The 27,414-nt window shown below is 47.9% G+C and overlaps 2 protein-coding genes across 12 annotated transcripts in view; one reads left to right on the top strand and one right to left on the bottom strand.

Annotated features, from left to right (window-relative positions):
• ZNF487 (zinc finger protein 487) overlaps positions 1 to 3,478 on the bottom strand; it is a 72,585-nt gene extending 69,107 nt beyond the window's left edge. The window contains 1 exon segment of the mRNA XM_030941434.1: positions 3,212 to 3,478. The gene's annotated coding sequence lies outside the window, so the exon portion shown is untranslated.
• HNRNPF (heterogeneous nuclear ribonucleoprotein F) lies at positions 3,161 to 27,301 on the top strand. Of its 11 annotated transcripts, none has more exons than XM_010376145.2 (4): positions 3,161 to 3,273; positions 16,374 to 16,508; positions 18,255 to 18,313; positions 25,208 to 27,301. In XM_010376145.2, the coding sequence occupies exon 4, from the start codon at positions 25,260 to 25,262 to the stop codon at positions 26,505 to 26,507; it is 1,248 nt and encodes a 415-aa protein (XP_010374447.1). In that variant the 5' UTR covers positions 3,161 to 3,273; positions 16,374 to 16,508; positions 18,255 to 18,313; positions 25,208 to 25,259; the 3' UTR covers positions 26,508 to 27,301. The 11 variants fall into 11 exon arrangements, with proteins under 11 accessions (XP_010374447.1, XP_010374453.1, XP_030797293.1 ...); XM_030941433.1 differs by having other exon boundaries at positions 3,193 to 3,314; XM_010376149.2 differs by lacking the exon at positions 3,161 to 3,273 and adding an exon at positions 3,526 to 3,675.
• Positions 27,302 to 27,414: the final 113 nt, after the last annotated feature.

The following is a 27,414-nucleotide window of genomic DNA, read 5'->3' as shown; positions in this document are numbered from 1 at the left end:
GGCCTTGGCCTCTCAAAATGCTGGGATTACAGGTCTGAGTCACCGCGCCCAGCTAGAGAGACTCTTAATACAAAGATTGCATGAATATATCTTCTTGCAACTGGTTTGACAGTCCCTAAGTTCTGAAGTATTACTAGTCTTTTGGCTTAATTTTCTTTCTTTCTTTCTTTTTTTTTTTTTGAGACGGAGTCTCGCTCTGTCGCCCAGGCTGGAATGCAGTGACCGGATCTCAGCTCACTGCAAGCCTCGCCTCCCGGGTTTACGCCATTCTCCTGCCTCAGCCTCCCGGTAGCTGGGACTACAGGCGCCCACCACCGCGCCCGGCTAGTTTTTTGTATTTTTTTAGTAGATACGGGGTTTCACCGTGTTAGCCAGGATGGTCTCAATCTCCTGACCTCGTGATCCGCCAGTCTCGGCCTCCCAAAGTGCTGGGATTACAGGCTTGAGTCACCGCACCCGGCCTTTTTTTTTTTTTTTTTCTGATACAGAGTCTTGCTCTGTCAGCCAGGCTGGAGTGCAGTGGCAAAATCTTGGCTCACTGCAACCTCCGTCTCCCAGGCTCAAGCAATTATCCTGCCTCATCCTCCTGAGGAGCTGGGATTACAGGCATGTGCCACCACGCCCAGCTAATTTTCGTATTTTTAGTAGAGACAGGGTTTCACCATGTTAGCCAGGCTGGTCTTGAACTCCCGACCTCAGGTAATCTGCCTGACTCAGCCTCTCCAAGTGTTCAGATTACAGGCATGAGCTCTTTTGGTTTAATTTTCCTAATATTTGATTTAAATTGGCTACTTGAATTTTTCTCTCCAGAAACATCTTTCTACAGTATGAGCTGTGATGCAGTCTATTTATTTATTTATTTATTTATTTATTTATTTATTTGAGACAGAGTTTCGCGCTTGTTGCCCAGGCTGGAGTGCACTGGTGCAATCTTGGCTCACTGCAACCTCTGCCTCCTGGATTCAAGCGATTCTCCTGCCTCAGCCTCCCAAGTAGCTGGGACTACAGGCACGCGCCACCATGCCCAGCTAATTTTTTTGCATTTTTAGGAGAGACAGGGTTTGGCCATGTTGCCCAGGCTGGTCTCGAACGCCTGACCGCAAGTGATCCACCCACCTCGGCCTCCCAGTCTTGGGATTACAGGCGTGAGCCACCGCGCCTGGCAGGCCACAACTTCTTAAGGATACCTACCTATCTGATTTTCACTCCCTTCCTATGGTGCTGAATATCTATCTGATTTTTGCAGGAACTATTTTCTGTAATTTGGCCTCAAATTACAGAGTTTTCTCTTCTGACATTTTTACCTCTTCTGACAGCTCCTGCTTTTCTTTCCGTTCTCTTTCTTGGAACTAGCTTTTTTTTTTTTTTGACAAACTCCTTTCATCACAGTCATCCCACTCATCATCTGACACTATTTTGAGCACTCCTTTACTTTCTCTGGTGATTTAAAAAATAACGTTCAGCCAGGTCCGTGGCTCAATCCAGTAATGCGAACACTCTGGGAGGCGGAGGTGGGCAGATGGCTTGAATCCAGGAGTTCCCGACCATCCTGGGCAACATAGTGAAACCCCATCGCTACAAAAAATACAAAATTTAAGGCCGGGCACGCCTGTAATCCCAGCACTTTGGGAGGCTGAGGCGGGTGGATCACGAGGTCAGGAGATGGAGACTATCCTAGCTAATATGGTGAAACCCCATCCTACTAAAAAATACAAAAAATTAGCTGGGCGTGGTGGCGGGCGCCTGTAGTCCCAGCTTCTTGGGAAGCTGAGGCAGGAGAATGGTGTGAACCCGGGAACCAGAGCTTGCAGTGAGCCGAGATTATGCCACAGCACTCCAGCCTGGGCGACAGAGCGAGACTCCGTCTCAAAAAAAAAAAAAAAAAATACAAAATTTAGCCGAGAGTGGTGGTGCTACTCAGGAGGTTGAGGCAGGAGGATTGCTTGAGCCCAGGAGGTCGAGGCTGCAGTGAGCCGTGATTGTACCACTGCACTCCAGCCTGACTGACAGAGAGACCCAGTCTGGAAATAATAATAGTAATAATGTTCAGCTTAACCTGTGATGAGTGCCTTGACATCATCTCTTCATGAAGAAGGTCCACCAAAATGAAATGGTTATAATTATTAGCCCTACAAAGCATGAGAAAAAAAAAATGTCCCTGGCTTAGCCATTAGCCACCAAATCTCTGTGTTCAGGTGCTCTGTGACTGAAAACCTTGCCCTGGACCTGGGTCTGAGTTACATTCTGAGGTTTGGGGGCTTCTCACACCACGGAATTACCACGTGAGCAACTTCAACCTGACAAATCCCTCCTAAGCCTTGCCCCGCTCTGAGACGCCTTTAAGCGGTCTCTGGAGTACTCAGCGTACTTTTTTTTTTTTTTTTTTTTTTGAGACGCAGTCTCGCTCTGTCGCCAGGCTGGAGTGCAGTGGTGCGATCTCGGCTCACGCAAACTCCGCCTCCCGGGTTCAAGCGATTCCCCCGCCTCAGCCACCCGAGTAGCTGGGGCTACAGGCGCGCGCCACCACGCTCGGCTAATTTTTTGTATTTTAGTAGAAACGGGGTTTCACCATGTTGGCCAGGATGGTCTCGATCTCCTCACCGCGTGATAACGTCCGCCTGGGCCTCCCGAAGTGGTGGGATTACAGGCGTGAGCCACCGCGCCCGACCCTCAGTGTACTTCTTTCCTTATTTTATTTTTTGAGACAGCGTCTCGCTCTGTCGCCCAGGCTGGACGCAGTGGAGCAGTCACGGATCACTGCAGCCTCGACCTCCCGGGCTCAAGCGATTCTCCCATCTTAGCCTCCCAAATTACTGGGACCACACGCTTGCGCCACCACGGCCTGCCATCGGTTCTCATTTCCTTTTCCCATCCTAGTCTTCAAATCAGGCTTCCTTTGAGCGCACGTTTCAGTGTCCTGCGGGGCTCACTAGCGGCCTTCCTCCAGGGCCCCGGGGCAGTCAGAGGGCTCTTTCCCGCCGCTCCACTCCCCCCTCCTCCTCCTCCTCCTCCCATCCCCTCCCCACCCCTCCCTTCTCCTCTCCAGAAACGTCCTCGCTCGTCCGCCTCCGCCCCCTCCCCCACACCCCCGCCCCCAGTGTCGGCTCAGCTCCGCGCCCGGCCGGCCAACCGGTAGCTCCGCTCTGGGCGCGTCACAGTAGCGCCGTCGCGGCCCCGCCCCCGGGTGCAAGACGCAGAAGCTCCGCCCTACCGCGGTCCTTGCGTCCTTCCGGCTCCGTCGTGGAAGCAGGACTGCGCCGCGTCTTCCTTAAGGTGGGGTTCGGGGTGGCACCGAATCTCTGTCACGCCGGCAGGTAGCAGCGGGGTGGGGACGCGGGCTCCTTGGGCTTCTGTTTCCGGGTGCCCAGGGCAAAGGGCCGAGCCGGGGAGTAGGGCCGAGTCGGGGCCTGGCACGCCGGGAGCAGGAGGGCTTCCGGCAAAGCCGCGTGCTCTCGACGGGCAGGCGCTAAGGACTGGGGCCGGCAGCGCGCCTGACCCCGCCCCTCGTAGGCCCCGCCCCGTGCTCGCAACCGGGGGTTTCCATGGTGATGGTCAACAAGCCTCAACTGCCTCTGCTACAACTGCCAAGTTCCCCACGTCCCACCCTCTAGGTGCTCCAAGGGACCACCGGGGTGCCTGATGTGAGAACGGGAGCGTAGAGACTCGGAGGCCGAGGTGAGGGGTGGCCGAAGTCTCCGAGGTCGAAGGCCGCACACCCGTGACCGAGCGGGGACCGGGTCCCCCTGGGGGTGGGGACCGTGGGCCTGGGATTTGAGATTGGGGAGACCTTCCGAAGTCCAGGGCCCTTACCCGGACTACCTGGGGATTGGGCCTATTGGGGTGGGGATCGTGGGGCTGGGGCTGGGATTTGGGATCAGGGAAGAGAGATGTGAGTTTAAGCGCCGCACATCTGGGACCGAGCGAGGACTGCACACAATGAGGGGCCGCGGCGCTGAGATTTGGGGGACGGATTCGAGGTCGAGGGGCCGGTACGTGGGACCGGCGAGAACTGGACCCACTGGGATCGGGAGACGAAGTGTCGGAGGTCGAGAGCTGCACGCCCAGACAGTGGTCCCACGCGGTGAGCACCGCGGGCTGAGATTTTGGAGTCAGGGGCGGCTGGGAAGACACGGCCGGCCGGTGCGTTAGTTCAGCCTCCTGGTCGGGCGCTGGCGACCACCGGCCGGCTCTGAAAGTGAGAACAGGCCTGGCTCAGTTGGGAGGCCCAGCCGGGAGGATCTCTTGAGCCCAAGAGTTCCCGACAAGCCTGGGCAACATAGTGAAATTCTGTCTCTACTAAAAAGTTAAAAAAAAAAAAAATAGAAAGCTACGTGTGGTGGCGCGCGCGTGTTGTCCCAGCTACTCGGGAGGCTGAGGCGGGAGAGTCGCTTGCTCTGAGGAGCTCGAGGCTGCAGTGACAGTGATTGTGCCACTGCATTCCAGCCTGGCCGATGGGAGTGAGACCTTGTCTCAGAAGAAGTAATAACAATAGTAATAATACCTGAATAAAATGAAAGCCGCGCGCTCACGTGGCTGCAGGCGCCTGAGAGTTGCACAAGACTTCCTTGTGGGGAGTTGGCTCCGCCCTCCTCCCACGCCCGGTTCCCGGAGCCTTTGCTCTCTGCCCTGGGCCCTTTTTCTTCCTCGGCGGCGCCGCGTGTCCTCGTAGCGCGGTCTCTGTGTTGGTCTCCTGCTCCTAGAGGTATCGTGTTTGTATCTGGGGTGAAAAATCTGACTCGTGCGCGCTCTTCGGCTTAGTCGTCCCTTTTTTTTTTTCCTTCTGCTTGTGTGTATGAAGCATTTTCGCCGATTCCGCCCTGTTCCTAGGAAACTTGTGGACGGGGCCCGGCTCCTGCTGCGCCGGCTGCCCGGCTCCCCCAGCCGCAGAGTCGTGGACCAGGGTTTTGAGGAGCAGGGCACCCGACTCGCCCTCCCCGCCAGACCGCCCAGGTCGCGGGGACCTCTCCCGCTAGGTGCCTGGGATCCCTGCTCGGCTCCGCGTGTGTCCTGGCGGGAGGGTGGAAGGAGAGCCGAGCTCGGCCATTGCCCACAGGGCGCCCTTCGCTGCGGCTTTTCGGTCTCCAAGCTGCTCGGGGACGAGCTAACGCGCCTCTTTCTTTAGTTTTCGAAACTGCTCGCGGGCGCTGGGGGCTCGGGCCGGCCATCTGCGTGGCGGGACAGGAGGCGCGCGCTGGCGGATGCGCGCGTAGGGCAACGGGCGGCGGCGGCGGCTTCCCGGAACCGCGCGGGGTGGGCGCTGCGCCGGGGTCAGGGCCACAGCCTTAGGCGGCAGGGAGTTCTGAAAGTGTTGTCTTCAGTCGTTCCTTTCAAAAAGTCATCTTAATTCTTCCAAAAATATACACATATAATTCTTTCTACTTCGTTATATTTTTAAAAGTTAGATACGTGGTTGTCTCTGAATTCCTAGTAAGATAAAAATTTACTGGGTTCTCTAGGTAGGTGAAAGATATCTTAAGTGCTTAAGTGCTATCCCTGAAAAGTGACTCGTTGCTCTTACAGAATTTATAACTATAAAATAAGACATTACTATTGTAATGAATGTAAAGAGAGAGATTGCTTTATTCCTAAGCAAGAAGATCTTTTGCCTTGTAGGTATTACATTCCGGTGTGCATTCTGTAGATTAGAGTCACTACCGGCCGGGCGAGGTGGCTCACGCCTGTAATCCCAGCATTTAGGGAGGCCGAGGTGTGGGAGAATCGCTTGGGCCTCAGAGACCGACCCCGTCTCTATAAAATTATATATATATTATATATAATATATATATTATCTTTTGAGACAGGGTCTCACTTTGTTGCCCAGGCTGGAGTGCAGTGGTGTGATCTCGGCTCGCTGCCGAGATCCTCCTGTGCTCAAGGGGTCCTCCCACCTCAGCCGCCGGGTATCTGGGAGCACGGGCATTCTCCAGCACGCCCGGCAAATTTTTGTATTTTTTGTAGGGATGGGGTCTCCTTATGGTGCCCAGATTGATTTTCAAACTTTTGTGCTCAAGCGATTCTCACGCCTCTGCCTCCTGAAGTGCTGGGATTACAGGTGTTAGCCTTCATGCCCGGCCACTTTTTGTAAACTGGCAAGTTTTCTGTTAAGGGTAGCGTTACAAAGCTTTATTCAGGTAAAAATTGCAATTTATTTAAGGGAAAATAGTGAGTAAATAAAAAGTTATTTCTCCCACGTGGCCAGAACCTTGGAAAGCCTGGAGGCAAATGAGAGCCTAGTGTGGGTAGATGCCTGCAGGGGCTGCAGAAATGTGACAGGCCCTTTCCGTCACTGAGCTCTGGTTCTCTGCTCTTCGGGAGAACCACATTAGTTGACTCTTACTAGGTCCTAGAAGTTTTACTCCATTTTCTAATTACATGCTTAGGACTACTGTAAAAGGGGTTGCTATTAGCCCCATGTTTCAGATGAGAAAATGAAGGTTGGGAGAAGTCACGTGCCCCGGGACACAATTGGGACTGGGTCCCAAGTTGGACCGGGACACCCCTCCCCTGCCGGGGCCCTTGCCCTGTCTTAGTTCCCCTGAGCTACGGTTCTTTTGGAGGGCAACAGGGTGGACAGAGGGAGAACTGAGCTCAGCCAAGACCACCCTGGGTTATTTTACAGCAAATCGCAGACCAATAAGGTGTTTATTAATAAATAAATCCGCAGTTATTTCTAAGAACTTTTAAAACCTAACCATGATACTGCTATCATACCTAAAAATATATTCCAAAATACCAAGTTTCCAGGGTTTAAATGTTTCCGTATTAAATATTTTAAACAACTGGTTAGTTTGAGTCAGGATCCAAAGTCACACCTTATATTGTGTAGATAACTTTTTAAATTCAGAGCAGCACTGTCCGATAGAAATATAATGTATGCTATAAATGTAATCTTATATTCTTTTTTTTTTTTTTTTTTTTGAGAGGGAGTCTCGCTCTGTCAGCTCACTGCAAACTCCGGCTCCCGGGTTTTACACCATTCTCCTGCCTCAGCCTCCCGAGTAGCTGGGACTACAGGCGCCCGCCACCTTGCCCGGCTAGTTTTTTGTGTTTTTTAGTAGAGACGGGGTTTCACTGTGTTAGCCAGGATGGTCTTGATCTCCTGACGTCGTGATCCGCCCATCTCGGCCTCCCAAAGTGCTGGGATTACAAGCTTGAGCCATCGGGCCTGGCCAATCTTATATTCTCAAGTGGTAAAAGGAAACGTGATTCATTTATTAGTAATTTAACCTAATATGTATCCACTATTAAAACACTTTCGTTTCTCCATGATCTTGACTAAAATAATTAAAAACAATCCTGTGAACCTGTCAAAATCCAATGAGTTTTACACATACACATTTCAGGTGTGGTGAATGAATGCTGTATCAGTGATCATCTAGAGGTTCCTGTTTCTTAAAGGCCCCATTCCCCATTATATTTGTCGGGTTGTCTTGCAGCATTCCTTCCCCACACTTCGCATTTTTCTGATTGTTTTTCCCTGGTGGCCTTTGAGTCTCTGTTCTTTATATTTCCGGTAAAGTGATGGTTACTTCTAGAAGTGGTGTTGGTTTTGGTTTTATTTTTGTTTTTAAAACATAGTTTTGGTTTTGTTGCCCAGGCTGGAGTGCAATGGCGTGATCTTGACTCACTGCAACCTCCGCCTCCTGGGTTCAAGCAGTTCTCTTGCCTTAGCCTCCTGAGTAGCTGGGATTACAGGCGTATTTTTAGTAGAGACAGGGAATCACCTTGTTGGTCAGGCTGGTCTCGACCTCCTGACCTCAGGTGATCCACCTGCTTCAGCCTCCCAAAGTGCTGGGATTACAGGTGTGAGCCACCACACCCAGCCTGGAGGTAGTTTTGATTCAGATGAGAGTTTTTGGAAAGAATACTTAGTTGAGGTGCTGTGCTCCTACTAGAGGCACATATTGGTTGGTATTTTCTCTTTTGTCATGTTACAGCAGCTATTAATGATCATTACCTAGATCTATTATTTTCTTAAATGGTTTCCAAATTAGTGATATTTTAATAATCGATTCCTTCTTATTTATTAGCAGGAATACTTTTATAAGATAACTCCTTCAATGATCATTTGATCGCTCTAAGATGTACTTTTGTTTTCCCTTTTTTTTTTTTTTTTTTTTTTTTTTTTAAAAAAAAAAACTGACCAGGCTGGGGTCAGTGGCAGGATCCCGGCTTACTGCAGCCTGAGCCTCCTGGGTTCAAGCGATTCTCAGGCTCATGAGCAGCTGGGATTACAGGCGTGCAGCACCACCACGCCCATCTAATAGTAGAAATGGTTTCACCATATTGGCCAGGGTGTTCTTAAGTGATCTGCCTGCTTTGGCCTCCCAAAGTGCTGGGATTACAGGCATGAGCCACCCACCACACCCAGCCCCCCACATTTTGTTTTTGTTTTTCAAGAAAGGGTTTCATTTTGATGCCCACACTGGAGTGCCGTGGTGCGAACAGAGCTCACTGCAGCCTTGACCTCCTGGGCTCGGGCAATCCTCCTACCTCAGCCCCCCAAGTAGCTGGGAATACAGGTGTGTGCCACATGCCCAGCTAATTTTTTTGTTTTTTTGTTTTTTTGTTGTTTTTGTAGAGAAGGGGTTTTGCTATGTTGCCCAGGGTGGTCTCCTGAGCTGAAGTGATCTGCCCACCTTGGCCTCCCAAAGTGCTGGGATTACAGGTTTGAGCCACAGTACATGGCCTCGTTTCTTCTTTGACATAAATTCAGTTTAGCATTTCTCATAAAACATTTAAAAATTACCTCTGTAGTTTGTCCCCATTGATACATCAGTATGATAAATTGCAGTAATTGAGTTTGAAATGATCAACTACACTTGCATTCCTGAAATAAACCCAACTTGGTCATAATATTGCTTTACATATTGCTGGATTTGGTTGATGGATACTTGGTTTGGACTTTCGCATCTGAGTTCTTGAGTGAAATTAGCCTATGATACTTGAACTAATTGTAAACTCTTTTGGAAATGAAAAAATCAATTCCAAGTTCATTGTAGATCTAAGTGTAAAAATTTAGGTAAAAACATCAGCACTTTGTAAGTTCAGATAACCATATGGGCTTGGCCTAGGAAAAAGATCTCTTGAAAATGACACAGACTGGGCGGGGTGGCTCACACCTTTAATCCCAGCACTTTGGGAGGCTGGGGCAGGCGGATTGCTTGAGGCCAGGAGTCCAAGACCAGCCTGGCCAATGTGGCAAAACCCCATCTCTACTAAAAATACAAAATACAAAATACAAAAATTTGCTGGGGGTGGTGGTGTGCATCTGTAATCCCAGGCTGAGGCAGGAGAATTGCTTGACCTCAGGAGGTGGAGGTTTCACTGAACTGAGATTGTGCTCCTGCACACCAGCCTGGGTGACAGAGCCAGACTCCGACTCAGAAGAGAAAAAGTGACACAGACCAGGCAACGTAGCACACCTGTAATCCCAACACTTGGGAAGTCAAGGTGGAAGAATGGGTTTGAGCTCAGGAGTTCAAGACCAGCCTGGGCAAGATGGCAAGACCCTATCTTTTCAAAAAAGAATTTTTAATTAGCCAGATGTGATAGCGAACACTTGTAATGCCAGCTACTTGGCAGGCTAAGTGGGGAAGATTCCTTGAGCCTAGTAGAGGATGCAGTGAGTTGTGATTGCACTACTGCATACCAGCCTGAGCAAGAAAGCAAGACCATTTTAAAAAAACACACACACACACAAAAAGCCATCATAATTAAGGAAAGGCATGACAGATTAAGACTCCTATTAGATTTATCCTAACACTATGCCTCCTGTTAGACAACTCTTCACCTAATACAAATACAGATACTCCTACTTACTATGTTACATCCTGATAAACCTATCATAAGTTATTTGATTAGAATAGGGCATGCTTGCATGTGTAATCTTGCTAAAAGTTAATAGAAAGGCCGGGACCAAACCTATTTGTTTATGAGGTGTGTGAGCCCGTCTAGGCATTTTCAGTGTCTTGCTTTGGATGTGTTAAGCTACATAAACGGAGTAATGGGTATTGTGCATCTAATAGAATTATGATGTTTATGACAAATACATATCTTTTCTAATTTAAGTTGATGTTAGATACCATATATGACCCTCTTAAAGTACATAGAATTCAGAAGTTAGTTTTCTTGTGATATTTTTGTCTGGTTTGGTAACATGGTGTATTAGTATGCTAGGGCTGCCATGCAAAGTAATAGAGACTAGTAACAAATTTTCTCACAGTTACGGAGGCTAGAAGTCTTAAGATAAGGGTGTTGATAGGGTTGGTTTCTTTTTAGGCAGGAGAAATAATGTGAATAGTAGGAATTCCAGAAGGAGAAAAAGAAACAGATGGAGGCAGCAAGAGAAATGATAAAGCATAGAAGTGAATTTTCCAGGCTTAAGATCCCTGCTGTTCCCATTAGGATATTTTGAAAAGACACAGCACAGGCGTGTGTTGGTAAAACTCCTAAGTTTAAAGTATAGCGGAAACTGCTTTGGAAAAAAATGTGTCTTCCAGATCTCTTATCTTCTCCCCCATTGTTTCTGTTTTGATGTTTATTCTAGTGGATTTTCCTTTCTTTGAATTCATTCCTAACTTTTAAATTTGAAACTCGATTTTAGTTCCAGAAAGTTTTTTTTTTTTTTTTTTTTTGTAATGGAGTGGTATCTGAAGTTGCTCTTTTTTTTCCTGTTAAAATCATTTTGGTTTTTGTTTAGCACTTCTTGTTCCCTGAAACCTGCCGAAGTCTGAGGTGTGATACGTTATTTCTGAGTGCTGGAGCCCCTCTTCTGCAAATTGTCATGTTCCTTTCCTCTTCCATCTCTCTGTTCTCCACAGTTCTCCCAAGGCAGAATGCAGTGGTCCCCTGGGCAGCACAGCTCAGGGCCAGCAGTCTCAGCTCAGGGCCTGCTGCTTGGAACCTAAGGTGTCATGTTTCCATGGAGGCTTCAGGAAGAATTCCCATCCCAAGGGATGTACCTTCCTCAGGGGGCTGAGGATACCCCACAGGCCTCCTTTCTGTCCAGCTCCAGGGTTTGACTATGCACCTACTTAGGGGCTGCTTGCTCAAGGGAGAGAGAAGTACAGGAGGTGGTCTGGGAAAAACAAAATTGATCTTCCTATCAGTTATATTTTTGTTTAGTGGAATCTGCACACACCCATTTCTTAGGTAGGCATGAGTATTATTTCCAGTTAGTCCAGGTAATCCGAATGACATTTTCCCTCAGTTAAGAACAGATTTTATTTTTAGGAACAGCAGTCTAGTAGCAGTTTTGCTTTTTATTAACATTTTAAGGAACATTTACCTTAGATATCATGATTCTTGAGTCATTTGCAAAATGCAATCAATATCAAATAGCAATGGTTGCTTGTTTTATGATCAGTCAAAATTTGTCCCTTATATTAATTTCAATACAAATAGTATATTTCAAATATAACATTACATTATACTACTCTTGATGCTTTTTAGTAACACAGCTTTTGAGAAATGAATGCTGAGGGAAGCAGTGTGTTATCCCCCCCAGATTTAGCTATAGCAAGTAAGTGAAAGAACCTGATAAGATGGTAATGGAAAACAGCTTTCCTGTTGCATGCAGATCAGAACAGATCCCCTTTGGTGGATAAAAATGTAGTAATAATGGAGTAAACATTTAAAATGTTAATATATGCTCCATCTGCAGCTTCTCAGTCCTTTTTTGAGATGGAGTCTTGCTCTATTGCCCAGGCTGGAGTGCAGTGGTGCGATCTGGGCTCCCTGCAAGCTCCGCTTCCTGGGTTCACGCCATTCTCCTGCCTCAGCCTTCCGAGTAGCTGGGACTACAGGCGCCTGCCACTGTGCCTGGCTAATTTTTTGTATTTTTTAGTAGAGACGGGGTTTCACTGTGTTAGTCAGGATGGTCTCAACCTCCTGACCTCGTGATCCGCCCGCCTCGGCCTCCTGAAGTGCTGGGATTACAGGCATGAGCCACCGTGCCCGGCCACTTCTCAGTCCTTAATAGCTTTTAGGATAGCTCTGTGTATTGAATTTGGCATGTTGTGTGAATTGGGTTAGAATTCTCACACTTCAGATCCATGTGCCCTTGAAAAATTAAGTACAAATGTGTGCGTTGGTGCATTTTTTGTAATGGAATTAGTGTCTTGTATCATAATTCTTGAGTTCATGACAGCAGGAAGTACTTAAGAGTCACAATAAGGATTTTATAAAACTGCTGGGTTGGAAGAGACTTTTGAGGCCATTAAGTCCAATTTTCAATACCATTTCCAACAGAAAAGGAAGACATCCATAACAAATAGGTCTATGATCTGCTTACATACTATATACCATGATGGGGAATTTTTGCCCCCAAGACCCATCTTGTGCTTCTCGTGTGGTGAACAGACGTAAGCAGCAGCAGCAGCTGTATCCTAAATTTTCTTCAATCGAAAGAATTCACTATGAAATAAGAATATGAATACAAAGCATCCAGCACCAAAATGTATCCTAGTAAAGGGCTTTGGGTAAAAAATATAAATAATTTGAACAAGTATCCAGAGGGGGAAATAATGTACAGAAGGAAAAAAGAATAATGGGCTTTTAACTTGTCTTTTTTTCCCCCTCATTTTTATTTTTCCTATATAGAGAGGGATGGGGGTCTCACTATATTGCCCAGACTGGTCTCGAACTCTCTTGAGCTCAAGTGATCCTCCCACCTCGGCCCCCCAAAGTGCTGGGATTACAGGCTTGAGCCACTGCTCCTGGCCAGCTTCTACTTTAAACCTCAGCTATTTATCAAGGAAAAAAGAATTTCCCTTCTTTCTACATGAAATTCATCACTCAGTGTTCCCACTCACCCATGCTCCTGTTTAAATGTCACTTCCTCAGAACCCCAATCTGAACTAATCCCTATTTTCTATTTTTTGTTCATTCCAAAATTTGTCGTCATATATTTGTACATTTCTTGATTTCCTACTCCACTGTTACTGGACCCACCAAGGCAGAAACTGTGTCTCTTTACCACTACAGTTCCTGTATCTTTTAGGTGCGCAGTATTTCTTGGTGAGTCAATCAATTTCCAGATTCAGTCATTTTTCTCCTTTCACATTCTTCAATTCTCAGCAGTCTTCCTAGACTTGTTTCATTCCTTCCCATCTTGTCTCTATGTATCTATTCCCACCATTCATTTTCCAGATAGCATCTAGACTGTTAAAAAGCAAAACTCCAATCACACCACATTCCCTTAAATGCCTTCCCACTGGCCTTTGAACAGCAAACTAGGCCTTTAAGGCTATGTCATCTCCTACCATTGATCTCAGACCTAGCTGCAGTTGCACAATAAGACCCCTGGCTCAAGTCTTGTGCACACGTTGTTCCCTCACAGGCAGGAACCCTATGGTGACTGATCAATAATTAAAACTTGCCTTGGGCCAGGCACAGTGACTCACCCCTATAATCCCAGCACTTTGGGAGGCCAAGGTGGATCAGTTGAACCCAGGAGTTACAGACCAGTCTAGGCATCATAGAGAGACCTTGTCTCTACTAAAAAAGGAAAAAATTAGCCCGGCTTGGTGGCATGCAACTGTAGTCCCAGCTACTTTGGGGGAGGCAAAGGTGGGAAGATCGCTTGAGCCCAGGATGTTGAGGCTAATGTGCCTGTCACCCAGATTCAGCAGTTACTAATCATGGACAGTAATTCTCCATCTCCCCACCTACTACTTTGTGGACAACTTCAAACAAATCCAAGCCATCACAGATATTTCAAGATGGATTTCTAAAACTTAATTGCTTTATTTTATAACATAACCATAATTCTGTGGGTTCTTTTATCTGGAACTATTCTGAGGGAAGGACTGGCTCATTTGTCCTTGTTTTTACATCACTATATGCAGTATGTTACTGTTCCCTGTAATTCCTGTCATCTAGTAAGTGCATTGTAAAGACTTGTTTTCTCTCACTTTTACAGAGTCATATTAGCCCGGCGTGGTTACATGCCTGTGGTCCCAGCTACTCAGGAGGCTGAGGTTGGAGGCTCGCTTGAGCCTGGGAGGTTGAAGCTGCAGTGAGCCAAGATCATGCCACTGCATTCCAGCCTGAGCAACCGAGTCAGACCCCGTCTCAAAAAAATTCTGTTAAAAATGTCAAACAGGCCAGGGTGCGGTGGATCACAAGGTCAAGAGTTGGAGACCAGCCTGACCAACATGGTGAAACCCTGTCTCTACAAAAAATACAAAAACTAGCTGGGCGTGGTAGCGTGTCCCTGTAATCCCAGCTACTCAGGAGGCTGAGGCAGGAGAATCGCTTGAACCTGGGAGGGGAGGTTGCAGTGAGCCGAGATCGCACCATTGCACTCCAGCCTGGGGGATAGAGTGAGACACTGTCTCAAAAAAAAAAAAAACATGTCAAACAGGCCGGGTGTGGGGCTGGTGCCTGTAATCCCAGCCCTTTGGGAGAGAGGCAGGGGGATCACGAGGTCAAGAGATCAAGACCAGCCTAGCCAACATAGTGAAACCTCGTCTCTATTAAAAATACAAAAAGTAGCTGGGTACAGTGGCATGGGCCTATAGTCCTAGCTACTCGGGAGGCTGAGGCAGGAGAATTGCCTGAACCCAGGAGGCAGAGGTTGCAGTGAGCCGAGATCATGCCACTGCACTCCAGCTTGGGCGACAGAGTGAAGACTCTCTCAAAAAACAAAAACCCAAAAACCAAAAAAAAAGTCAAACATACACAAAAGTAGAAACAAGTGTAATGAAACTGCATCAGGAGCTTTAATAATGACTAGCTCATAGCACATCTTGCTTCATGTGTATTTCCACTTTCCAAGTAATCTGAAACATTCGAGAAATCAGTTATCTGCAAGTATTTGTGGCTCTAAAAAGGGTCTTTTTTTTTTTTTTTTTTTTTTTTGAGGCAGAGTCTCACTCTGTCGCCGGGGCTGGGGGCTGGAGTGCAGTGGCCGGATCTCAGCTCACTGCAAGCTCCGCCTCCCGGGTTTACGCCATTCTCCTGCCTCAGCCTCCCGAGTAGCTGGGACTACAGGCGCCCGCCACTTCGCCCGGCTAGTTTTTGTATTTTTAGTAGAGACGGGGTTTTCACCGTGTTAGCCAGGATGGTCTCGATCTCCTGACCTCGTGATCCGCCCGTCTCGGCCTCCCAAAGTGCTGGGATTACAGGCTTGAGCCACCGCGCCCGGCCCAAAAGGGTCTTTTAAAGAAATAAAATTACAGCATAATTACAACAAAATTTATAATTCCGTAATATAAAATATCACTGCTTATATTATCGAAATTGCTTTATAATTGTTCTCCAGTTCATTTGAATTAAGATTCAGAGGTCCACAAAATTGCGTGGTTAAAAGTTTTAGGAATTGCGTTCTAAAAATTGTTTTTCAAAGATTTTTTTTTCAAAATCTTTTACACGTATCCACGGTCAAATGTACAAACCAAGGCACCTCCTCTAGTTCCAATTTAGAGGCGGCCTCCCGGAGAAAGGCTGTCTAACTTGCTGGCTTCTCTTCCACTCTGCAGTGCCCGCCCCTCCCCGTGGCTGGCACTCTGGACTTTCCCCAGGTCGCGCTCGCGCCCAGCTCCCTTCGGGAGAACTCGGAGAACTATCTTCCCGCCGCGCTGACTCTCCTTCCCCCACTTCCTGCCTTGGGCCCAGCGCGCGGGCCACGGGGCCGCACCTGCAGGCACGCGTTTCCCATTGGTGACATATTGGCGGGCCCGGCGGTGGCACTTCCTCCTCTACACCCCGTGACCCACGTCCGGCTGCCGGTCTTGAATCACGAGGCCTTCGCTTCCCGGACTCCGGACCCCGCGCCGCCTCGGGGCCGACGGTCCGTCCCTGGCGTGGTGAGCCGCTGCGCGGGCGCACCAGCCCCGGCCGCCCGGGCCCCAGGTCCTTTTCCGCAGGCCCGGTCGCCCAGAGACGGACCCAGACCTAGGAGCGCCTCTTCCTTCCCTCCCCTCAGCCCCGCTCGGACCGTGGGTCCTGGAGGTCCCGCCCAGGCAGGCTAGCTCGGCGGGCCGGGGAAACAGCCCCCACCCCACCTCGCCGTCGCCCTCACCCTCAGGGCCTCGGAAGCCCGCCAGGCGCCCCCTCCCTTTCCCCTCCCCCTCCCGCGAGGCGCCTTTCCCTCCGGGAGTCCTCCAGTCCCTGCCCCCCTCCCCCCGCCCCGCTTGCTCCGCCCCCCGCCCGGAAGCTCCCGCCCGAGCCCGCGCAGGCCCTGGGGCCGACCTTCCTGCCGGGCCGGGCGGTCCGAGGCTGCCGGAGCGCCGGGAGGAGGCCGCGGGAACGTCGCCGTCACCTTGTCTCGGGTCCTAGGCTCTGCTTCCCGCCAAAACACGCTTATCGCGCGTCCGGGCCTCCCACCTCGCGGAAGGGGCTCCCCACCACTTGGATTTCTGTTGCAGGTTGAGAACAAAAAGATGCACCTGGACTTTCCCCGGAGCCCTCTGCGTGGTTGAGCTTCGGTGGAATTTCGGGGCTCTTGGCTGCCAGCCGCGCTTGCCTGGTAGCAACAGAAACCAGTCTCTCTCGCCTCGGTGGTAAGTCTTAGAGCATGAAAGTCCGTGGGCCCGACCGGGTGGACTTTGGTTTGAGAGTGGAACTGAGTAATGGGGGCGGCGCGGCCGAAAGCGCTCGCAGCCGCCTAGCGAGAATGCTACCTTGTTTCCCGGGGAGCACGGGAGTGTGTCTAGGAGGGGAGGCCAGGGTTCCTCCTCGAGTCCTGTCCTGAACAAAAGAAAACGAGGTGGGTGGTGCTTGAACGGCCCTGTTTACTCTGCAGATAGCCAGACTAGTAGGACTCCGGCGCGCCCTGTTTATCTTGATTGACTCTGCCTGAAGGCAAGCGTTAATCCCGTCCAACCTGTATCACTGCGAAGAGCTCGTTCGAGAGCGCTTTTTGGAAATGGAGATTCTTAGCCCCCACCCAGATCTGTTTTAGGGTCGCTATTTTAATTATCTAGGTAGACCGCGTGCAAGCTCGCTCGGAAAACCTCCGGGTCCAGTCACCTGGGGGAGCTGAGCAGCCCTCCCCGCCCCCAGCGGTTTCCTGGTGCTGAGGGCGGGGAGACCAGACTCTTCCTCTGCGTGCGTTGGTTGGCAGTGCGCTGTGGCCGTAGTCTACAGGCTCACAGCGGCTGGTCCATTGGGGTAAATGGGTGTACGTGGGTCTGGCTGCCAGCTTGTGCATGTCCTCAGAGGCCTCAGGGTGTTGGTCTGTGGATCACGCAGGGATAAACTAGGGCAGAAGTGGATCAGATCATTAAGATGACTGGGTTCCACCCTTTAGATCCTTCAACAAGACGATTTCTTGAACCCTTTTGAAAACCTGATTCCAGAGTACTTGAAACTGTTTCCCCCCTGAATAGGTTTCCTAATAAATGTAATGCTTTCCATTTGTACACCCCCCAAGAGTGTTATAATCACTGGAAGTTTGCAAGACAAGGCAGATGTAGTTGTCTTCATTTTAAGACGTCAGGTTCAGCAAAATTAGTTGATTTTACTAATTCCACATTTCCAAAACTCATGCAGCTTAGTTCTCAGAATTCCATAGCCCTCAGTCCGTGTCCTAGTCCTTTGGGGCAGCGTTATTACTGGGATGTTGGTGATCTAGTGATTGTGATGTATTTTTTAGTGAAGCATATTTCAAAGAAGTTACCCAATAAAATTGGAAGTGTCTTTTGGATGTGTCTCCACACTGCTTACAGAGGTGTTCCTATAACAATTTCTAGCAAGCACCGTTGCCCCATGCCCGTGCTATCCCAGTGAAAGAGGGGTCTTAAGGTCAGGGGGGTTGTCACTTCTCCCCCACCCACCTACTTCCCAAGTGCCCTGCCCCTGATGTTTAAATTTCCTCCTAGCACTTAGGGTCCTCAGTGTAGAAACTCAGGAATTGGGCAGAGGCGAGCGGATCACCTGAGGTCAGGCATATTCAGGACCAGCCTGGCCAACACAGTGAAATTTCGTTTCTACTAAAAATACAAAAATTAGCTGCGTGTGGTGATTCACGCCTGTAATACCAGCTACTGAGGCAGGAGAATCTCATCAAGAGTAAATCTCATCAAGATCAATAAGGCCTTTTTCCCTTTTGTTGTGCTCTGTATTGCCCTGTGAAAAGATAATACTTCCAAAATGCTCTTAGGCGGATGGGGTGTGAGATATAATTTAAACCCAGGGGCTATGTAAAGGGCTTCCCAGCTATATCCTGTCCTTACCTGGAGTTCTGATCCCAGAGCCAGTGCCCAGGATCTTGAGACCATACAGCCAATATCGCTCTGTTTTTTTAGGACAGTTCATTACCATCCAGAAGTGTCTCCCATTGAAGGCATCCGCGGTTGTTTTTAAGGTGAGCTATTTTAAGAAGAGCCCTTTTTCAGCTGCAGTATTTATATTTGTTACACTCAAATTTGCTTAGCAGCTTGGAGTGAAAAAAGTTTTGTCACAAACTTGAACCTTGAGCAGGACACCACAGGGCTCTTTTCAGCTTGAGTTTTAGTTAATGAAAAGCCTTAGGACTTCTGAGAAATGGAAAAGAAAACCAATTCTGGAGTAAAAATAAGCAGTAAGTGTTTTAAGTGGTGTGTACACATGTGTTTTGGAAAGGAATGGTCTCTTCACCTTGCTTTCAGAGAGGAAGTCATTTTGCTTCTGAAACATTTCCTGGTGCAAAACACATGTAAGAGATTAGGCATTTTAAGTAATTCTTCTATGAAATGTGTTTTTTTTGTTTTTGTTTTTTGATGCTGCTTGTGTGTCTTTTTCAGCCTAGCCAGGCAGGCTACTGCATTCTTGAGGAAGGTGTTGACCCCCCCCTGCACATGGGCAGCAGTTAATCCTGGCTAATCTTGGGCCAGCTGGGTCAAGCCTGTGCTGAGGATGGGGTCATGGTGACCAACAAAACAGGCACAAGTGTCTCCCCAATAGGCTCCCATTGTGGGTTTGAAGACCCCTTTAACAACACAGCAAGAGTGCTGTGGTAGTGTAGAGCATGAGACTTAATTTGGATAATGTGAAGACATTTGAGAAAGGTGGTGTATTTGAGCTTAGACCTTAAGGATTAGCGGGATTTAGGTAGACAGAAGGTTGAACAGAGTATATTTGGGGAGAGAATTAACCATGAGTGTCAACTATGTGCGTCACATCCCTGAAGGAGCAGAGAGCTTGGCACATTCCAGGAGAAAAAAGGAAGTGAAGTGAGCTTCGGTAGAAGAGTGTTGCAGGCAAAAGTTGCAAGGCCTGAGGGACCCAACTGGTCCTTGTTCTGAGGTCCATGGGAAACCACTGAGGACTTGGAAGCAGGACAGTGATGAGTTTTAAAAGTACACCTGAGCCGTAGATGGGCTTGCAGTAAGGCTTAGCCACTATGCTTGGAAAACATGGGTTTTTTTGTTTGTTTTTTGTTTTGTTTTGTTTTTGTGGAGATGGAGTTTTGCTCCTGTTGCCCAGGCTGGAGTGCAGTGACGCGATCTTGGCTCACTGCAACCTCTGCCTCCTGGATTCAAGCGATTCTCCTGCCTTAGCCTTTCTGAGTAGCTGGGATTACAGGCCTGCACCACCACGCCTGGCTAATTTTGTATTTTTAGTGGAGATGAGGTGTCTTCATGTTGGTCAGGCTGGTCTTGAACTCCTGACTTCAGGTGACCCGCCCGCCTCCCAAAGTGCTGGGGATTACAGGCCTATGCTTGGAATACTTTAAAAGAGATCAGTAGCCTGGAATTGGCTGTTTGTACATACAGGAATTAGAATAGGAGAAATACAGTATGAGATAAAGAAAATGGCAATTTGATAACTCACAAAGAAAAGAACTACTGAGTTCATAAGCTGCCATTACAATGTGTTAGGAACAGTGTAGAGCTGTGAGGCACCTTTATTGCTGAGGAAGTCAAGGAGTTGAATAGGATTTAGGGATGAGGATACTGTGGAGAATGGGATCATCCAAGGGAGTTGATGAGTTGATTGGATTTGAGGGCTTGAGAGAAGGTCAGGGATTACTCCAGTTTCCTTCTGGGGCCTCTGGGTGCAGATAGGGGCAGTCATGCTGCTATTGGAGTGTGACAGAAGAGAGAATGTGAGGTTCAGTTGTGGCACAGAGGAGAACCTGTGGAGTAGAGTTGCATCTACCCGTCTGGGCTTCAGGGAGCCAAAGACTGGAGGCTTGCATATCTTCTGACCCTGGAGATGATTATGGAGACCCTGGGAGCAGGTGGGGCCACTGAGAAGAGGACTGGGCCCAAGCCCAATTCCCTATCATTAAGGAAGGGCTCAGAGACTAAGAGTGTCTAAGGAATTGACTGGAAAACCAAGAGTAATTGCCAACAGGAGTGAAAGAGAGAGGATTTCCAGGAAGGAATGGTTAAGATGAAGATTAAAACATTTGCTTTTTTTCTTGCCGTGAAGATCTGTATAGTAGGATCATGTAGTTTTTTTTTAATTTGTTTTTGACACAAATCTCGCTCTGTCACCGAGGCTGCAGTGCAGTGGCACGATCTGGAGGATCTCAGCTCACTGCAACCTCTGCCTTCCAGGTTCAAGCGATTCTCCTGCTTCCAGCGTCCGGAGTAGCTGGGATTACAGGTGCCCGCCACCATGCCCGGTTAATTTATTTATTTATTTATTTTTGATAGAGTCTTGCTGTTTCGCCCAGGCTGGAGTGCAGTGACGCAATCTTGGCTCACTGCAAGCTCCGCCTCCCAGGTTCATGCCATTCTCCTGCCTCAGCCTCCCGAGTAGTTGAGACTACAGGCGCCTGCCACCACACCTGGCTAATTTTTTGTATTTTTAGTGGAGACGGGGTTTCACTATGTTGGCTAGGCTGGTCTGGAACTCCTGACCTCAAGTGATCTGCCTGCCTTAGCCACCCAAAGTGTCGGGATTACAGTCGTGAGCCACTGTGCTCAGCATAGGTGTCCACCACTATGCTCGGCTAATTTTGTATTTTTGGTAGAGGCAGGATTTCACCATTTTGGTCAGGCTGGTCTTGAACTCCGGACTCTGGTGAGCCACCACTCTTGACCTTGATCATGCAGTTTTAATGGTGGGGAGTAGAAGTGACAGTAGAGACCTTTTGACAAGATTTTACTGAACAAATCAACAAGTAGCTAGAGACAGAGTTGGCACAGGGGAGGTATGGCATGATTGGGTAAAACTGAGCATGTTTAATTACCAAGTAGAGAGTGCTCAGTGGAGAAAGGGGAGAGAAAGAAAAAAGCATGGACCCGGGATATGTGAGGTTGGACCCAGAGCAGAGCTGTTCATAATGTCCGTTGTAAGGGGCCCACTACTTGATTACAAACTCCTAGACTCTGACTTAACTTCACAAAGTCCGCTTCCGAGAGTAATGTCGACCAGCTGGAGAGGAGGTGAGAATCTGTAAGGCTGCCCCAGACAGACATCTGAAGGGCTTTGGACAAGCTTCGTTGAGACGGAGTCTCACTCTGTCGCCCAGGCTGGAATGCAGTGATGTGATCTTGGCTCACTGCAACCTCTGCCTCCCAGGTTCAAGCGATGCTCCTGCCTCAGCCTCCCAAGTAGCTGGGACTACAGGCACCCGCCACCACGCCAGGCTAATTTTTTGTATTTTTAGTCGAGACAGGGTTTCACCACGTTAGCCAGGATGGTCTTGATCTCCTGACCTCGTGATACACCCACCTCGGCCTCCCAAAGTGCTGGGATTACAGGCGTGAGCCACCACACCCAGTCTAGTGTTTTGTATTTTTGGTTGAGGCACGGTTTTGTCTATTGGCCAGGCTGGTCTGGAACTTGTGACCTCAAGTGATCCCACCCACCTCGGCCTCCCAAAGTGCTAGGATTATAGGTTGGAGCCACTGTGCCTGGCCTCACCCTGATTTTCTATGGTATTTGACAACTTGAGGGCAGCATTAGCCACCAGAGAACATTTGGGAATGTCTGGAGACATTTGGTTGTCAGAACAGGAGGTGAAGGGTGCTGCTGGCATCTAGTGGGCAGAGACCAGGCATGCAGCTAAACATCCTACAGTGCCTGGGCCTGCCCCCAGACCACAAAGAACTGTCTGGTCCAAAATGTCAGTAGTCCTGAGGCTGAGAAATCGCAGCCTAGAGGCACCATTTGTCCTGTCTGTGTGCAGCTGAGCCACTCAATACATCCATGGAGTAGTCAGATACTTGTTTGGAATCTTACAGAGAGCTCTGGTTTTACTGGGTGCATACAGTTAAGGAAGAAGTTCATTGAGTGAATTCCATGTATTGTGAGGAAGGAATGTAAAATGATACTTGCTCTAAGCTGGATTATGAAGAATGAGGAGAGAATGAGAGGCTGTGTGGATAAGGAAGCCAGGGTCTCTACAAAGGAGGGGGATGTGATTAGGATGGGGTTTCCTGCAGGGAATGGTGAAATCATTGGAGGTGTAGGGTCCAGGAGAAAATGGTTAGTGGAGTATGGCTTTATCTCCCCTACCCAGAATGATGGCTGGACCTAAGGCTGGGAACAGAACTTGAGGGAGGCCTTCAGATAGTTTCCATGTTTGAGGAGCAAGACCAGGGTATGGTCAAAAACAAAAGGACAGATGGTGCCTAGGCTGACCGGGTGTTAGGAATGGAATTGCATAAGGAGCCCCCACCTGTAATTGTGCAATCCCGGACCCGTTATCCCAAGAGACACAATACAAACTTTCCCTGACTTTCCAAGGAGGAGCTTGTGAGCTGTTAGCACAGAATTCCCTCCATGGGCAGGAGAGGAAGAAGCGGCTGTGACCTTGCTCTGCCAGGTCAGCATGTTGCCGTGGCCATGTGCTGCTGCAGGGGATTTAGATAAGGCCTGGGGAGGCAGGGATCATTACATTCTAAGGTGGAGGCTAAACCCCGCTGTTTGTTGCAGACCCAAAGCACAGTTTGAGAATGGGAGATAGGATTATTTATGCCCAGTCCTTTGCCCTTCAGGATTATTTTATAAAAGTTGATTGCGTTGATGTACATAGTCAATACATTTGAGGTAGGCAATGAGCAATCCAAGTTAGGCTCCCCTTGACTCTCTCCCAGAGGCTTCCATGTTCCACTCATTAGCAAGGGTGATGTCTTTTACTTAGTTCATGAGTAAATGCCGGGTATTTGGTCTTGGTGATGTGTTCAGGATATCACATACTGTTCTGTTTCATTTGTGCCATTATGCTTGTTATTGGGAGAGGAGACGTGTCTTGTTATCTTTATAATCTGGTGTAGACACAGGCAAATTTAAAAGATTTACACAATTATCCTTTTAGACATTGTCAATTTGAAATAACGAAGCACTGTATGATAAATGTCATCTGCAATGGCTACATCAAACTTTAAAATTACTAATATGATCAGTCAAAATGGTAACTACTTGTTACTAATTTAGTTTTCCCTGAAGCATTTCATTTATTATGAATTTGCTTTTCCTTTTCTTAAATTGCACTTACCTGTACTTTTTGTCTGTTTTTTAAATTGTGGGGTTTTTTTAATGGAACATTTTTCCCCACATGATGAGCCCATATTTCTTGAAAAGACCAGCAGCTTATACCTATTATGCTTGATGTAAAATGACACTTTGAAACATTAGATTTCCAGCTGTGCATAGTTGCACATGCCTGTGATCCCAGCACTTTGGGCAGCTAAGGCGGGCGGATCACCTGAGGTCAGGAATTAAAGACCAGCCTGGCCAACATGGTGAAACCCCGTATCTACTAAAAATACAAAAAATTAGCTGGGTGTGGTGGCCTGTAATCCCAGCTACTCAGGAGACCGACACAGTAGAATTTCTTGAACCTGGGAGGCGGAGGTTGCAGTGAGCTGAGATCGTGCCATTACACTCCAGCCTGGGTGACAGATTGAGACTGTCTCAAAACAAAAACAAAAAAATTATCTGGGCATGGTGGCACGCACCTGTAATCCCAGCTATTCGTGAGTCTGAGGGGAGAGAACCACTGGAACCTGGGAGGCGGAGGTTGCAGTGAGATGAGATCCGCCACTGCACTCCTGCCTGGGAGACAGAGCAAGACTCCGTCTCAAAAAAAAAAAAAGCTGGGTGCCGTGGCTCACACCTGTAATCCCAGCACTTTGGGAGGCCAAGGGGAGTGGATCACCTAAGGTTGGGAGTTAGAGACCAGCCTGACCAACACGGAGAAACCCCGTCTCTACTTTAAAAAAAAAAAAAAAATTAGATTGGCGTGCATGCCTGTAATCCCAGCTACTCGGGAGGCTGAGGCAGGAAAATCGCTTGAACTAGGGAGGCGGAGGTTGCAGTGAACCAAGATCGTGCCACTGCACTCCATCCTGGGCAACAAGAGTGAAACTCTGTCTCAAAAAAAAAAAAGAAAAAGATTTCCACATACTCCTGTACTCATTTTGAGCATCACGTTTGACATTGTTCATATAAAAATATGTCTTTGGCCTCATAATACTGCAGTATTTTTCTTGCTTATGGCTATGTTGTATACCCTGGCGTCTGGGTCAGCTGCTGCTCTTTCTCAGAAGACTGCCTTCCGGTGTGTGGTTGGCCTTACTTGAGTTTGGACTTCGAGGTGCCATGTACCACCCTGGTGGGAAGGGCATTTCTCAGCCTTCTTGTGATTGCCCTTTCTTCCCGGTGCCCTCTTCCAGATCTTAAGCAAAAGACAGCAATTCTGCTATATTTTATGTGAACCGGTGAATCTGGTATTTAGTTTGAAGTGACGATTTAGGAGCAAAATCATACCTCTGTAGACACTGGAAGCCATTGCTGTCTTGTATCCTGGCAACATTACTGCCAATGAGAAAATTCGAAAATCTTACCCTATGTCGTGGTTTAAAAACAGCCTGCTATGTTCCCATCCCTTCTCAAGAAAGTAAAAGTATCCACCATAAACAATCAAATTTACTAAATTTACTGTTTAACCAAATGTAAGGCCTATAGTTTAGGAAGAAGAACTGAGGTGCTCTTATGAGTGAACTGCCACATAATTATCATGACAAACGTGGAATAAATGTAACAAGGAAATGCGCTTGCTCTCACCTGACTGAAATTTACATTTCTTTGTGTTCAAGGCACCACGTTCATCGTCCTGTCTTGTAAACTCCTGATTTTTCAAACTGCCTATGAGTGATCCTGTAATTTTTTGAGAAACCTGGAGTTAAATCTTAGCTTTCAATTGTATTTGGTATATTTCTTAATGTCTTGCTACCTCTCTCATCTGTAAAATCGGGAAAATTTCTGTTGCATACTTTTGTTGTGCATATTAAATAAATTTGTCCTTTTTTTTTTTCAGCCACAAAAAAGCCACACCCAAGATCACCTGACACCCACCCTGTCAAGTGTCCATGATGCTGGGCCCTGAGGGAGGTGAAGGCTTTGTGGTCAAGCTCCGTGGCCTGCCCTGGTCCTGCTCTGTTGAGGACGTGCAGAACTTCCTCTCTGACTGCACGATTCATGATGGGGCCGCAGGTGTCCATTTCATCTACACTAGAGAGGGCAGGCAGAGTGGTGAGGCTTTTGTTGAACTTGGATCAGAAGATGATGTAAAAATGGCCCTGAAAAAAGACAGGGAAAGCATGGGACACCGGTACATTGAGGTGTTCAAGTCCCACAGAACCGAGATGGATTGGGTGTTGAAGCACAGCGGTCCCAACAGTGCCGACAGCGCCAACGATGGCTTCGTGCGGCTTCGAGGACTCCCATTTGGATGCACAAAGGAAGAAATTGTTCAGTTCTTCTCAGGGTTGGAAATCGTGCCAAACGGGATCACATTGCCTGTGGACCCCGAAGGCAAGATTACAGGGGAAGCGTTCGTGCAGTTTGCCTCGCAGGAGTTAGCTGAGAAGGCTCTAGGGAAGCACAAGGAGAGGATAGGGCACAGGTACATCGAGGTGTTTAAGAGCAGCCAGGAGGAAGTTAGGTCATACTCAGATCCCCCTCTGAAGTTCATGTCCGTGCAGCGGCCAGGGCCCTATGACCGGCCCGGGACTGCCAGGAGGTATATTGGCATCGTGAAGCAGGCAGGCCTGGAGAGGATGAGGCCCGGTGCCTACAGCACAGGCTACGGGGGCTATGAGGAGTACAGTGGCCTCAGTGATGGCTACGGCTTCACCACCGACCTGTTCGGGAGAGATCTCAGCTACTGTCTCTCCGGAATGTATGACCACAGATACGGCGACAGTGAGTTCACAGTGCAGAGCACCACAGGCCACTGTGTCCACATGAGGGGTCTGCCGTACAAAGCAACCGAGAACGACATTTACAACTTCTTCTCTCCTCTCAACCCTGTGAGAGTCCATATTGAAATCGGCCCAGATGGAAGAGTGACGGGCGAAGCAGATGTTGAGTTTGCTACTCATGAAGAAGCTGTGGCAGCTATGTCCAAAGACAGGGCCAATATGCAGCACAGATACATAGAACTCTTCTTGAATTCAACAACAGGGGCCAGCAATGGGGCGTATAGCAGCCAGGTGATGCAAGGCATGGGGGTGTCTGCTGCCCAGGCCACTTATAGTGGCCTGGAGAGCCAGTCAGTGAGTGGCTGTTACGGGGCCGGCTATAGTGGGCAGAACAGCATGGGTGGCTATGACTAGTTTTGTTAGGAACATTTGAGTTATTTCAATCAAATTTTCACAGGCAGCCAACAAGCAGTTAAGAGCAGTTATAATAGCGGAAGCTGGGGGACCCATTTTGCACCATGAGTTTGTGAAATCTTGGATTAAAAAATTACCTCTTCAGTGTTTTCTCATGCAAAATTTTCTTCTAGCATGTGATAATGAGTAAACTAAAACTATTTTCAGCTTTTCTCAATTAACATTTTGGTAGTATACTTCAGAGTGATGTTATCCGAGTTTAAGTAGTTTAAGTATGTTAAATGTGGATCTTTTACACCACATCACAGTGAACACACTGGGGAGACGTGCTTTTTTGGAAAACTCAAAGGTGCTAGCTCCCTGATTCAAAGAAATATTTCTCATGTTTGTTCATTCTAGTTTATATTTTCATTTAAGATCCTTTAGGTTAAGTTTAAGCTTTTTAAAAGTTAGTTTTGAGAATTGAGACACAATACTAATACTGTAGGAATTGGTGAGGCCTTGACTTAAAACTTTCTTTGTACTGTGATTTCCTTTTGGGTGTATTTTGCTAAGTGAAACTTGTTAAATTTTTTGTTAACTAAATTTTTTTCTTAAAATAAAGACTTTTTCACAATGACTGGCACAGATTATCTACTCAGCAAAAGATAGCAAAATGGGTGGTTGAAGATAATTCATTTTAATCGTAATGTATTTTAGTGTGAATTTAAAAATTTCATACATCAAATCTATGATCTCCCTTATATTCTTATGATGAGGCTAAATAAAAGTCTAATAAAAATGTTAAATATGTGAATGGTGGAAATGGTGACTAGCAGCACACATTCCGGGAAGCATCAGACACAGCCCCAGCCACTGGCAACTTACATGCACTGTTCTAAACCATTCGGCATTTCCTGCTGGGCCC

The sequence above is a fragment of the Rhinopithecus roxellana genome, chromosome 11, assembly GCF_007565055.1.
Source record: "Rhinopithecus roxellana isolate Shanxi Qingling chromosome 11, ASM756505v1, whole genome shotgun sequence".
Taxonomy (NCBI): Eukaryota; Metazoa; Chordata; class Mammalia; order Primates; family Cercopithecidae; genus Rhinopithecus; species Rhinopithecus roxellana.
This window is presented reverse-complemented; position numbering and strand designations above follow the sequence as displayed.

Excerpts from the sequence above, each read along its gene's own strand:
- HNRNPF (XM_010376145.2), top strand. The coding sequence starts at position 25,260 with ATGATGCTGGGCCCTGAGGGAGGTGAAGGCTTTGTGGTCAAGCTCCGT.